Here is a 12,988-nt window from a genome sequence, read left to right on the forward strand (position 1 = left end):
ACATGCTCACTCACACACGCACGCACTCACTCACGCACACACATACGCGGTCACTCACGCACTCGCTCATCACGCACTCGCTCATCACGCACGCACTCATCACACACTTACACACTCACTCACGCACTCACTCACACACACACGCACTCACTCACGCACTCACTCGCGCACGCACTCATCATGCACGCACTCATCACACACTCACGCACACACACACACGCACACACTCACACACACACACTCACGCACTCACTCACGCACTCACGTACGCACGTACACACTCACGTGTGTAGTAGCGGTTAGCACACCGCGCTACAAACCCAGCCACCCGAGTTCGATTCCCGCTCACGGCTAACGCCAATGATGATTATCTGAACCAGTCCTGGCCCTCCCCTAGGTTAACTCAGCCTTAAACGAGTACCTGGTGCGGGGAGGCCAAGGCGGCTGGACATGGTGCTGGCCACCCACCCCGTTGTGTGCCTCGCTGGCCTTCATAGGTGCTGCTTGCTTGCCCCTACAGTCTGTCCAGGCTATATGAGGTTTCTTTATTGGCTTTGGTGGTGCGGGTGGTGGTGGCGGTGGTGGCAGTGCTGGTGGTGTTGGTGGTGCTGGTGATGGTGCTGGTGGTGCTGGCGGTGGTGGCGGTGCTGGTGTTGTTGGTTGTGCTGGCGGTGGTGACGGTGCTGGTGGTGCTGGTGGTACTGGCGGTGATGGTGCTGGTGGTGTTGGTGATGCTGGTGGTGTTGGTGATGCTGGTGGTGGTGGTGCTGGTGGTGTTGGTTGTGCTGGTGGTGTTGGTTGTGCTGGCGGTGGTGGTGGTGCTGATGGTGTTGGTTGTGCTGGGGGTGATGGTGCTGGTGTTGTTGGTTGTGCTGGCGGTGGTGACGGTGCTGGTGGTGCTGGTGGTACTGGCGGTGATGGTGCTGGTGGTGTTGGTTGTGCTGGCAGTGGTCGTGCTGGTGGTGTTGGTGGTGTTGGTGGTGGTGATGCTGGTGGTGCTGGTGGTGTTGGTGGTGGTGGTGCTGCTGGTGGTGCTGGAGGCATCTCACCTCCAGGAAGGTGCTGTTCCAGACGCGTGTGCGCAGCGTCACCGTGCCAGCGCCCGTGAGCCCGTCGAGCGGACAAAGCAGATTCAGGCAGCGCGACGTCACGCAGTCCTGCGGCAACGCACGCAGACAACCACCACCATGAACCACGCTGACGATGGCGAGAGAGATGCACAACACGCGCCCAATTACTGCAGACACTTAGAAGTTCTTCTCTCCGTCTCCCCCCAGACCCTCCACCCACACCCTCCAACAATGACGGGTGTGGTTGATGGTGATGATGATGATGATGTTGTTGTTGGTTGATGGTGGTGATGATGGTGGTGATGATGGTGGTGATGATGGTGGTGATGATGATGGTGGTGATGGTGGTGATGATGGTGATAATGATGATGGTGATGATGATGATGGTGATAATGATGGTGATGATGATGATGGCGGTGATGGTGATGGTGATGATGATGGTGATGATGATGGTAATGATGATGATGGTAATGATGATGATGGTAATGATGATGATGATGGTAATGATGATGATGGTGATGCTGATGGTGATGATGATGATGGTGATGATGGTCATGATGATGGCGGTGATGATGATGGTGATGATGATGGTAATGATGATGGTGATGATGATGGTGATGATGGTGATGATGGTGATGATGATGGTGATGATGATGATGATGGTGATGATGGTGATGATGATGGTGATGATGATGGTGATGATGGTGATGATGATGGTGATGATGATGGTGATGCTACTCACGAAAGTCGCCGAGGGTTTTTTCCCTCCGCCGATGACGAGCGCCGTCTTCCTGCCCCCGCCCCCCTCCCGCTCCTCCTCCGCCCCCCTCCTCCTCCTCCTCGCTCCACCCAGCGAGCTCTGCTGCGCAAGGCCACGCGCACAGTCAATCCTCATTCCTTCCTCATTCGTTCCTCCTTCCTCTTCATTCCCCATGCATTCCATGAGCACGGTTGGCTACCTTTCCGTGCAAAATAAGTCCAACGTACGTACATCATTCATTCTCCATTCATTCTCCATTCATTCTCCATTCATTCCCCATTCATTCTCCATTCATTCTCCATTCATTCTCCATTCATTCTGTGTACGCGTGCTGCTTACTCCTCCCCTCGTACCTCTTCCCCCACGTAACCCCCCCTTACCCCCGTGGCCACACACGCACCCACGCACGCACCCAACGCACTCACACACACACCCACACAAACAACAACAACCGCAATTCGCCACTAAGTGGCGGTGACGTCACCACGACGCTTGTGCCAGGCCATGTGCACTTTGAGGCCACGTGAAGTGTCGAACGCCCGCTGGCAGGAGGTCACGGGTCAGACCCAGGTGCCACGGGTCGACTGACGGAGATGACTGGCTGATGCACCACCTGTGCCCCCTACTGTGCCAACCTGCTGTGCTTTAGCCACCCGGCGCTCCGCTCGTTGTTGTGAGCGTCGCTCTTCCGCCCTCCGTTGTTGTTGGAGGGCGACTGCCTCCAACTGCCCAGTAGCGTCCTTCACGAGCCTCCTCCACAGAGGCCGATCTTGACACCGCTGGTACCAGTCATCGGCAGTCCACTCAGCTCCACGTCCTCCTGGACCACATCACTCCATCTCTTCTCTAGCCCGTGCCGCGCCCGTTTAGCCCCCTCGATCCGGCCGAACAAAAGCTGTTTCGGCATGCGGTGGCTGGGCATGCGGGCTACATGACCCAGCCAACGCAGCCTTGCCTGCCGGAAGAGCTCACCGATGGGACCTTGCCCAGATCTTTCAAGGATTTGTGAGCTCCTCACACAATCCAGCCTGGTTAAACCCAGGATGGATAGTAGGCAGGCTAGCCTAAATGTATCTAACCGGCGAAGATGTTTCATTAGGGGGGTCCACGTTTCGCAAGCGTAGGGAAGGGAGGGAATGACCGTGGCCGAGAAGACCTGAAGCTTAGTGCGGAGCGACAGACCAGGTAGCTTCCACACAGTGTTACGCAACCGATGAAAATATATTGCCGCTCGACTGATTCCGAGTGAGACCTCTGCTGTCAAACTGGAGCCGGTCATAAGCACACTGCCCAGGTATGGGAAACTCTCCACTCTCTCCACAACTGCCCCATCACCGATTGGGAGTTGTGGGGGTGGAGTGTCCGATGGTACAAAATACCCAGGCAGGTGCTTAGTTTTGGTGGGACTGATGGTAAGGCCCCATCTCTAAGTGGCACGCTCCAGTCTCAGCAGCAGCATCTCCAACTCCTCCTCTGAATGAGCAGCTATTACCAAATCATCGGCATACATAACGTGGTTGAGCAATAGGGAGCCATCCCTTGACCGCACCCGGGCATCGATCAGCCTCCCATTATATCTGTACCAAATGGAGATTCCACCGGTACAGCTACTGAAGGCTTCATGAACTTCGTGGTCAAAATAAATGTTAAATAATGTGGGAGCCAGAGGACTTCCCTGTCGCACCCCAAGGTGTACAGGGAATGGCTCTGACTCCCGGCCACGTAGTTTTACCCGGGCCCGCTCACCATCATGAAGGTCCTTAATGATCGTGAGCAGAGGGTCAGGTACACCAAAAGCACGAAGAACAACCCAGAGCCCAGGCCTACTGATGGTATCATAGGCCTTGACCAGGCCAATAAAGCAGAGATGTAGGCCTTGCTGGAATTCCCTACACCTCTGCTGTAGCAGACGAACAGAAAACATGGCATCTGTGCAGAACCGCCCTTTCCTGCGCACATACGCACACACATACGCACACACATACGCACACACACACATACGCACGCACATACACACACACATACATACGCACATACACACACACATACACACACACATACGCACATAGATACGCACACACATACGCACATAGATACGCACACACATACGCACACACATACGCACACACATACGCACACACATACGCACACACATACGCACACACATACGCACACACATACGCACACACATACGCACACACATACAAAGATCCCCCATATAGCCTTAACAGACTGTAGGAGCAAGTGGCTGTTAGCGAGCACCTATGAAGGCCAGAACGGTACACGAGGGGGTGGGTGGCCAGCACCACGCCCGACCGCCTTTGTCTCCCTAGTGGCGATATTTACACACCGCACCAGGTACTCATTTGAGGCTGAGTCGACCTAGAGGAGGCCCGGGATCGGTTCAGATAATCGTCACTGGTGTTGGCCGTGAGCTGGAATCGAACCCGGGTCGCCAGGTTCATAGCGCAGCGTAGCGCTAACCGCTACACTATCGCTCCCCACACACACACACATACACACACACTCACACACACTCACTCACACACACACATACGCGCACACACACACACACGCGCGTGCCGGTCGTTACCAAGAGGTTCAGCTCGTTGACAGCGACGCCGGCGGGCTGGCACGGCACAGGCGGCTGTGCGCCCAACGCCGTGTGGACGCTCATCAGGTAGAGTAGCCACTTCCCCGACTCCGTGCTGCTGGGCACCGAGACGCTCACCAGCACCGTGCCGTCTTCGTTGTCCGCCAGCAGCGGCTTGCCAAGGTTGCTCACCTGCCGGCGCAGGGGGCGGTGAAATTAAATGGTGGTGGGGAGGAGGGTGGGGTGGTGGTGGTGAGGGTGAGAGTGGTGGTGGCCGAAGTAGTGGCGGAGGTGGTGGTGGCAGGGGTGGTGGTGGTGGTGGTGGTAGGGGTGATGACGGTGGTGGTGGTGAGGGTGGGAGTGGTGGTGATGGAAGTAGTGGTGGAGGTGGTGGTAGGGGTGATGATGATGATGGTGGTGGTGGTGAGGGTGAGAGTGGTGGTGACGGAAGTAGTGGTGGAGGTGGTGGTAGGGGCGATGATGATGATGGTGGTGGTGAGGGTGGGAGTGGTGGTGACGGAAGTAGTGGTGGAGGTGGTGGTAGGGGCGATGATGATGGTGGTGGTGGTGAGGGTGGGAGTGGTGGTGGCGGTGGGAGTGGTGGTGATGGAAGTAGTGGTGGAGGTGGTGGTAGGGGTGATGATGATGATGGTGGTGGTGAGGGTGGGAGTGGTGGTGATGGAAGTAGTGGTGGAGGTGGTGGTACGGGCGATGATGATGATGGTGGTGGTGGTGGCGGTTGGAGTGGCGGTGCCGGAGGCGGTGGTGGTAAAAGATATTGGTGGTAGGAGTGATAATAATGGAAGCGTCGGTGGTGGCGGTGACGATGGTGGAGGTGTTCTCGGTGGTGGCAGCGGCACAAATGGAAATGAACGCCCGCTCCCCATTTATCGGCGCGAGAGATCATCACTCGGCGCGTTCACCGCGCCGCCATCGGTCCGGGATCCCCGGGAGGGTCGCCGGGAACAGCGGCGGGGAACGACCCCGGACGTCGTCTCGGCTGCGGTTCGCTCGGCGATGGTGACTCACGGCGAAGGTGTACTCCACGAGGCTGCCCACGTCCTCCTCCGCGTTCATCGCGCTCTCGCCCTGCACGCGCCCCCCGAACGTCACCTGAGACGGTTTCACCAGCCTGGAGGAGGAGGAGGAGGAGGAAGAGGAGGAGGGGGAGGGAGGAGGAGGGAGGAGGAGGATGATGCGCGAGCGCGCACGCACACACGCGGTCGGACGACGCGCGGGTGGCACACGGAGAGACACACGGAGAGACATGGAGAGAGACTTGGAGAGACACACGGAGAGAGACTTGGAGAGACTCAAGGAGAGACACACGGAGAGACACACGGAGAGACTTGGAGAGACACACGGAGAGACATGGAGAGAGACTTGGAGAGACACACGGAGAGACACACGGAGAGACATGGAGAGAGACTTGGAGAGACACACGGAGAGAGACTTGGAGAGACACACAGAGAGACACACGGAGAGACTTAGAGAGACACACGGAGAGATACACGGAGAGACACACGGAGAGACTTAGAGAGACACACGGAGAGATACACGGAGAGACACACGGAGAGACTTAGAGAGACACACGGAGAGACACACAGAGAGACATGGAGAGACACACGGAGAGACACACGGAGAGACACACGGAGAGACATGGAGAGACACACGGAGAGACACACGGAGAGACATGGAGAGACTTGAAGAGACACACGGAGAGATGCGTGGACAGACAGACGGAGAAACTCACGGAGAGACATACGGAGAGACATGAAGAGACACACGGAGAGACACACGGAGAGACATACGGAGAGACGTGAAGAGACACACGGAGAGACATGGAGAGACACACGGAGAGATGCGTGGACAGATAGATGGAGAGATTCACGGAGAGACACGGAAAGACACGTGGAGAGAAACGCGGGGGCACACAGAAATGATGATGATGGTGATGATGATGATGGTGATAATGATGATGGTGACAATAGTGATGATGGTGGTGATTCTGGTCATGAAGGTGGTAATGATGGTGATGATGTTTGACGATTGAGACACCGGTTGTGATGATGATGGTGATAGCGATAATGATGATGTTGTTGGTGATGTTGGTGATGATGGTGACGCTGGTCGTGATGATGGTGATGTTGTTGGTGATGACGGTGACGGTAGTCGTGATGATGGTGATGTTGTTGGTGATGACGGTGACGCTGGTCGTGATGATGGTGATGTTGTTGGTGATGACGGTGACGCTGGTCGTGATGATGGTGATGTTGTTGGTGATGACGGTGATGCTAGTCGTGATGATGGTGATGTTGTTGGTGATGACGGTGATGCTAGTCGTGATGATGGTGATGTTGTTGGTGATGACGGTGATGCTAGTCGTGATGATGGTGATGTTGTTGGTGATGACGGTGACGCTGGTCGTGATGATGGTGATGTTGTTGGTGATGACGGTGACGCTAGTCGTGATGCTGATGGTGATGCTGGTCGTGATGATGGTGATGATGGCGATGATGACGCACCCTGTGATGGAGAGCTGGATTTCTACTCTCACGAGGAGACGCGCCACAATCGGCTGCAGGGTTTGCTGGTCACTGGCACTGTGACACAAACATCACACCACGTCACACCACGTCCACGTAAGGAGCATCACACCACGTACACACAGGGAGCGTCACACCACGTCCACGTAAGGAGCGTCACACCACGTACACACGGGGAGCGTCACACCACGTACACACAGGGAGCGTCACACCACGTACACACAGGAAGCGTCACATCACGTACACACGGGGAGCGTCACACCACGTCCACACGAGGAGCGTCACACCGCGTACACCCGGGGAGCGTCACACCACGTCCACGTAAGGAGCATCACACCACATACACACGGGGAGCGTCACACCGTGTACACACAGGGAGCGTCACACCACGTACACACGAGGAGCGTCACACCACGTCCACGTAAGGAGCGTCACACCACGTACACACGGGGAGCGTCACACCACGTCCACATGAGGAGCGTCACACCACGTCCACACGGGGAGCAGTGGCAAGCGTCACAACCTCAATCTAAATTGTGATTCTCTCTCTCTGTCTCTCTCCGTGAGCGGCGACCACGGCCTTCCTTCCGTCCTTACACCGCCCCCGTGCCGGGGGACGTGGAGTCGAACCGGCCCGGCGTGCCGGCGGCTCCACCGTGCCGGCGGCTCCACCGGGCCGGCGGCTCCACCGTGCCGGCCCCTCCACCGGGCCGGCGGCTCCACCGTGCCGGCGGCTCCACCGGGCCGGCGGTTGCGAGTCGTGCCGGAGACTCCGAGTGGCGGAGTGGGGCGACGCGGCCGCCACCGTGCGGGGCGACGCTGCCGGCCCGTCAGTGGGGCAGGGTCCCCCGGGGGAGGGGGTGGAGTTGGGGGGAGCGGGGGGCAGGGTGGTGGGGAGAGGGAGGAGGGGAGGGGAGTGGGGGGGGGCGGGGGGCAGGGGGTGGGGTGGGGTGGGGGGGGGCGGGGACTCTCACGTGCTCAGCCTCAGCTCCACGGCGAACTCCGTGGTTTCCGTGGTGATGAGCAACGTGCCGAGCAGGATGAAGAGCTTCGTCTGCGGGAGCGGAGACGGAAGGGAGCGTCAACGGCGCGCCACGCCAACACGGGGCCGAGACGGACCGCGTGCACGCTTCACACGGGCTCCGAAGCAGAGACCGCCCGTATATCGCGGCGGCCGCGGCGAGAGTTGGCGAAGGTCGTTGTGGTGTTTACCCTCTGCCCTTTGTTGAATGGGTTCCCCAGCTCGCACTCCGTGGCGCTGTCATTGAGCGGCGTGCACGACACCTGGGGGAGGGGGCAAGGGGCGGGCGACATCGTCAGCGTCGTCGGCAATCGGCATCGGCGGCGGCAGGTGCATCGTCAACAACGTCGTCGTCGTCGTCGTCAGGATCATCAGCAAGAGACTGCAGTTGGAGACACGGCAGCAGTAGCAGCAGCAACAGCTACAAGAGTAGGCAGCTGATCACAATAGGTAATTATTGTGATGATGATGATGATTTATGATGATGACGACGGGGATGATGACGATGACAACAATGATGACGATGATGGTGATTATGACAGTAATGACAACGACGATGATGACGATGATGACGATGATGATGACGATGACGATGGCACTGACGCCAATGGGGATGGACGAGGAGGGGGCGGGGGGGGGGATGAGGAAGAGGAAGGAGGAGGAGCAGGGAGGAGGGGAAGGAGGAGGAGGAGGAGGAGGGGGTTTGGGATGCGGCTTGCGCTCACCGCTCTATCGGCGTTGCGGAAGCCGGTGTAGGTGATGGCGCTGGGGATGAGGATGGAGAGGTGGGCATCGTGGGCGTCGTGCCCGTCCAGGTCGGGCCGTGCGGGGTTCGACGGCTCGTTGCTGATGTCCATGCCCAGCGTCACGTCCTTCTGGGAGCGCAGGGACAGCACTTGGGCCCCCGTCTCGTCGCTGGGGACGCGCGACAAAGACAAAGATCCCCCGTATAGCCTTAACAGACTGCAGGGGCAAGTGCTGTTAGCGAGCACCTACGAAGGCCGGCACGGCACACGAGGGGGTGGGTGGCCAGCACCGCGCCCGGCCGCCTTTGTCTCCCCAGTGACGATGTTTACACACCGCACCAGGTACTCATTTAGAGGCTGAGTCGACCTAGGGGAGGCCCGGGACCGGTTCAGATAATCGTCACTGGTGTTGGCCGTGAGCGGGAATCGAACCCGGGTCGCCAGGTTCATAGCGCAGCGTAGCGCTAACCGCACGCACACGCGCACGCACACGCACAAACACACGTGCACAAGCACACGCACACACAGGCACGCACGCACGCACATATGAAGATCCCCCGTGTAGCCTGTAACAGACTGTTGGGGCAAGTGCTGTTAGCGAGCAGCACCTATGAAGGCCGGCACGGCACACGAGGGGGTGGGTGGCCAGCACCGCGCCCGGCCGCCTTTGTCTCCCCAGTGGCGATGTTTACTACACACCGCACCAGATACTCATTTGAGGCTGAGTCGACCTAGGGGCGTCCCAGGACCGGTTCAAATAATCGTCACTGGGTGTTGGCCGTGAACGGGAATCGAGCAAAGATAAAGATCCCCTGTATGGCCTTAACGGGCTGTTGGGGCAAGTGCTCTTAGCGAGCAGCACCTGTGAAGGCCGGAACGGCACACGCACGCACGCACAAACGTAGGCGCAGTTAAAACCCACAGGGCACACGTACGTGCGTGCGTGCGTGCGTACGTGTGTACGTGTGTACGTGTGTACGTGCGTGCATGCATGCGTGCGTACGTTGCCGGGGGGAGGGGGGGTACTCACGTGGGCAGCAGGGTGCAGTCGCCCTCCTTCACCTCGGAGCAGAAGTACGGCCTCAGCTGCAGGTTGCTGTGGCACTTTCCGTCGCTACCGCACCCCTCCTTCAAGAAGTTCACCTGCGCGGGGGGAGGGGGGCAAGGTGGGGGGGGGGTGGTAAGGGGTGGGGGGGGGGTAAGGGGTTGACAAAGCGTTGATGTGCCAAACGCCAAACAGAAACGGAGCGCGGGGACAGCAACAGCTGTCTGTCTATGGGTCTCTATGCTGATCTATTGATCCCGGTGAGAGTCGATTGATCTACGTGAGTCTATGGTTGTCTACGTGTGGCTGTGGGTCTCTGTGTTAGTCTACTGGTTTCCGAGGTCGACTCAGCCTCTAATGAGTACCTGGTGCAGTGTGTAAACATCGCTACTGGGGAGACAAATGTGGCCGGGTCGTGTGAGCGAGTGGGCGAGCGGGAGGGCAAGCGAGCGGTCAAGCGGGTGAGCGGGTGGGTGAGCGAGCGGGTGAGTTGGCGGGCGGGCGAGCGAGCGGGTGAGTGAGTGGGCGAGCGGATGGGCAAGCGACCGGGCATATGAGCAGGCGAGCGCGTGGGTGAGTTGACGGGCGAGCGAGCGGGTGGGCGAGCGAGCGAACGGGTGAGCGAGTTAGTGGGTGAGCGAGTGGGCAAGCGGTTGGGCGAGCGAGCGGGCGAGCAAGTGAACGGGAAGGCGAGCAGGAGGGCGAGCGAGCGGGCAAGCGAGCGGGCGAGCGGGCGAGCGAGCGGGCGAGCGGGCGAGCGGACCTCGAGCTTCTCGCGGGTGAGCTGCGTGGGGTCGAGCACGGGGCGGCTGTCCAGCGTGGCGACGTCCCCCGGCTCCTGGCGGTTGCCCCGCCGGGCGGCGCGAGTCTCCTGGATGCCGTACTGGGCCACGACGACGATGGGTCGCAGCTTGTCCCGGATGTTTTCCTGCGAGCGCCACGGCCACGCGCGGACACGTCACGTCGCCGCGACGTGACGTGTCCGCGCGTGCGTGCCTCCGTCATCTCCCTTATCCGCGTGTCCCCCTTGCTCGTCCGTGCGCGCACGTGTGCACCCGCGCATCCCTCCGTGTGTCGCAGTGGTTATGGCGCGCTGGACTATGAACCCGGCGGGCCGAGTTCGATACCCCATCACGGCCAACAGCCTCAAATGAGCACCTGGTGCGGTTTGTAACCATCGCTACCGGGAAGACAGAGGCGTGGTTGCTGGCCCCTCACCCCCTCGTGTGCCGTGCCGGCCTTCATAGGTGCTGCTCGCTAACAGCGCTTGCCCCTACAGTCTGTTACAGGCTGTACGGGGGGATCTCTGCGTTTTGCGTGTCCGACCATTCGTCCATGCGACTGTCTGTCAGTTTATCTATTGGTGTGTGTGTGTGTGTGGGTCTGCCCGTCTGTATTGTCCACCCATCGATGTGTGTTCGTCTCCTTTCTCCTTCCACGTGCCTGCGTGCCTCCCATGCCCGTCCGCATGTGTCGTGCATGTCCCCCCCCCGGTGCCCGCGTGTGTGTGCCCGCGTGTGTGTGCCCGCGTGTGCGTGCCCGCGTGTGTGTGCCCGCGTGTGCGTGCCCGTGGCTCCGAGTGTCCCCTCCCCCCCCCCCCGTCCGTCCGTGCATCTGCAAACCCCCCCCCCCACCCGCCCCTCAATGCCCCCGTGTCCCGCTCGTCCCCCGTGGGCGTGCTCAGGCGCCCGGCCCTCGCTCACGTTGATCTGCAGGACGACGTCGCCGCTGCACTTGGGCGAGCTCTGCCCGTTGAGGACCACCGTGCCGCGCTGCACCTCGGCCTCGCGCGCTCCTCGCACGAAGGAGACGCGCGGCGCCATGCCCAGCCGGCGCCGCTCCACCTCCGCCTCCACCGTGAAGTTCAGCACTGACGGGGGAGGGAGGGGGAGGGGAGGGGGAGGGGGCGGAGGAAGTTTAAACGACACAGGCACACCGCTTGATTCGCTCGCTCGCCCATTCATTCGCTTGCTCGTCCATTCATTTGCTCGCTGGCCCATTCATTCGCTCGCTGGCCCATTCATTTGCTCGCTCGCCCATTCATTCGCTCGCTGGCCCATTCATTCGCTCGCTGGCCCATTCATTCGCTCGCTCGCCCATTCATTCGCTCGCTGGCCCATTCATTTGCTCGCTGGCCCATTCATTCGCTCGCTGGCCCATTCATTTGCTCGCTCGCCCATTCATTCGCTCGCTGGCCCATTCATTCGCTCGCTGGCCCATTCATTCGCTCGCTGGCCCATTCATTCGCTCGCTCGCCCATTCATTCGCTCGCTGGCCCATTCATTCGCTCACTGGCCCATTCATTTGCTCGCTCATTCATTCGCTCGCTGGCCCATTCATTCGCTCGCTCGCCCATTAATTCGCTCACTGGCCCATTCATTCGCTCGCACACCGCGTGATCGCCCATTCATTCGCTCACTCGCCCATTCACGCGATCGTCCATCCATTCGCTCGCTCGACCCAGGGGTCCTTGAGGACCCGCTTCAAAACAAAGTCCCGAGCCTCACTGAGGCTCTCCTGGGTAAACGAAGGAGAGTGCCGCATTCTCCGGATAACGAGACACACCCACAAACGCTTGCTTTTAAAAACACGGGGGGGGGGGGGATTGCGCCTTACAATCCGGGGACTTTGGGTACTGCGCGCAAATCTCACTCGACGCCGTTCGCGGCGTTCGTTCCCGGGAGCATGACGACGAATTCCGCCGTCAAATCTCACCGAGCCGTGGGCTGTAGGATGCAGGCTTGGCCACGTACGTGAAGCAGAGGCTCACTTTGATGCTGAAAGGCAACAACAATATTTGGACAACAAAAGATATGTTTTAGATACACAGCAAACACCTTGTGGATTGCGAATAACTTGGCCTGCGAGTGTTTTGCAAGACGAGCAAAAATTTTAAAATATTAATTTGATAAACGAGCGAGGGTCTTCTTGCAATACGAGCAGTAGTACGTATACGCTTTGTCTGCCGAGCGCCACGTGATCACAATTGATATACGAGCGCTTTGGTATACGAGTGCTTTGGATTACAAACACGTTTCCGGAACGAATTGTGCTCGCGATCCAAGGTTTTGCTGTTTATTAAACAAAAACGGACAACACAATTGTATTCGATGCTTGCACGTGATGACAGCAGCTGTACGTTCAGGAGCTCAATGCCCCAAAGTCTGCTGCTGCTGCTGCTGCTGGCCATCACGAGAGGACTTCAGG

General features: G+C 59.0%; 1 protein-coding gene across 4 annotated transcripts in view; it reads right to left on the bottom strand.

Moving 5' to 3' along the window:
• LOC116954682 (integrin alpha-6-like) overlaps positions 1-12,988 on the bottom strand; it is a 108,255-nt gene that overhangs the window by 15,794 nt on the left and 79,473 nt on the right. For 3 of the 4 annotated variants that reach the window (XM_076052496.1, XM_076052499.1, XM_076052498.1), the window contains exons 11-22: positions 12,497-12,558; positions 11,485-11,651; positions 10,545-10,709; positions 9,767-9,879; positions 8,716-8,905; positions 8,182-8,253; positions 7,944-8,023; positions 6,949-7,026; positions 5,453-5,555; positions 4,424-4,615; positions 1,813-1,932; positions 1,050-1,157 (exon numbers count right to left, since the gene is read on the bottom strand). In XM_076052496.1, coding sequence (XP_075908611.1) covers positions 1,050-1,157; positions 1,813-1,932; positions 4,424-4,615; positions 5,453-5,555; positions 6,949-7,026; positions 7,944-8,023; positions 8,182-8,253; positions 8,716-8,905; positions 9,767-9,879; positions 10,545-10,709; positions 11,485-11,651; positions 12,497-12,558 — 1,450 coding nt within the window. The remainder of the gene's footprint in view (positions 1-1,049; positions 1,158-1,812; positions 1,933-4,423; positions 4,616-5,452; positions 5,556-6,948; positions 7,027-7,943; positions 8,024-8,181; positions 8,254-8,715; positions 8,906-9,766; positions 9,880-10,544; positions 10,710-11,484; positions 11,652-12,496; positions 12,559-12,988) is intronic. The other variant, XM_076052497.1, reaches the window with a different exon arrangement.

Source organism: Petromyzon marinus, chromosome 56 (assembly GCF_048934315.1).
Source record: "Petromyzon marinus isolate PM22_M1 ecotype Great Lakes invasive population chromosome 56, UKy_Petmar_22M1.pri1.0, whole genome shotgun sequence".
Classification (NCBI taxonomy): Eukaryota; Metazoa; Chordata; class Hyperoartia; order Petromyzontiformes; family Petromyzontidae; genus Petromyzon; species Petromyzon marinus.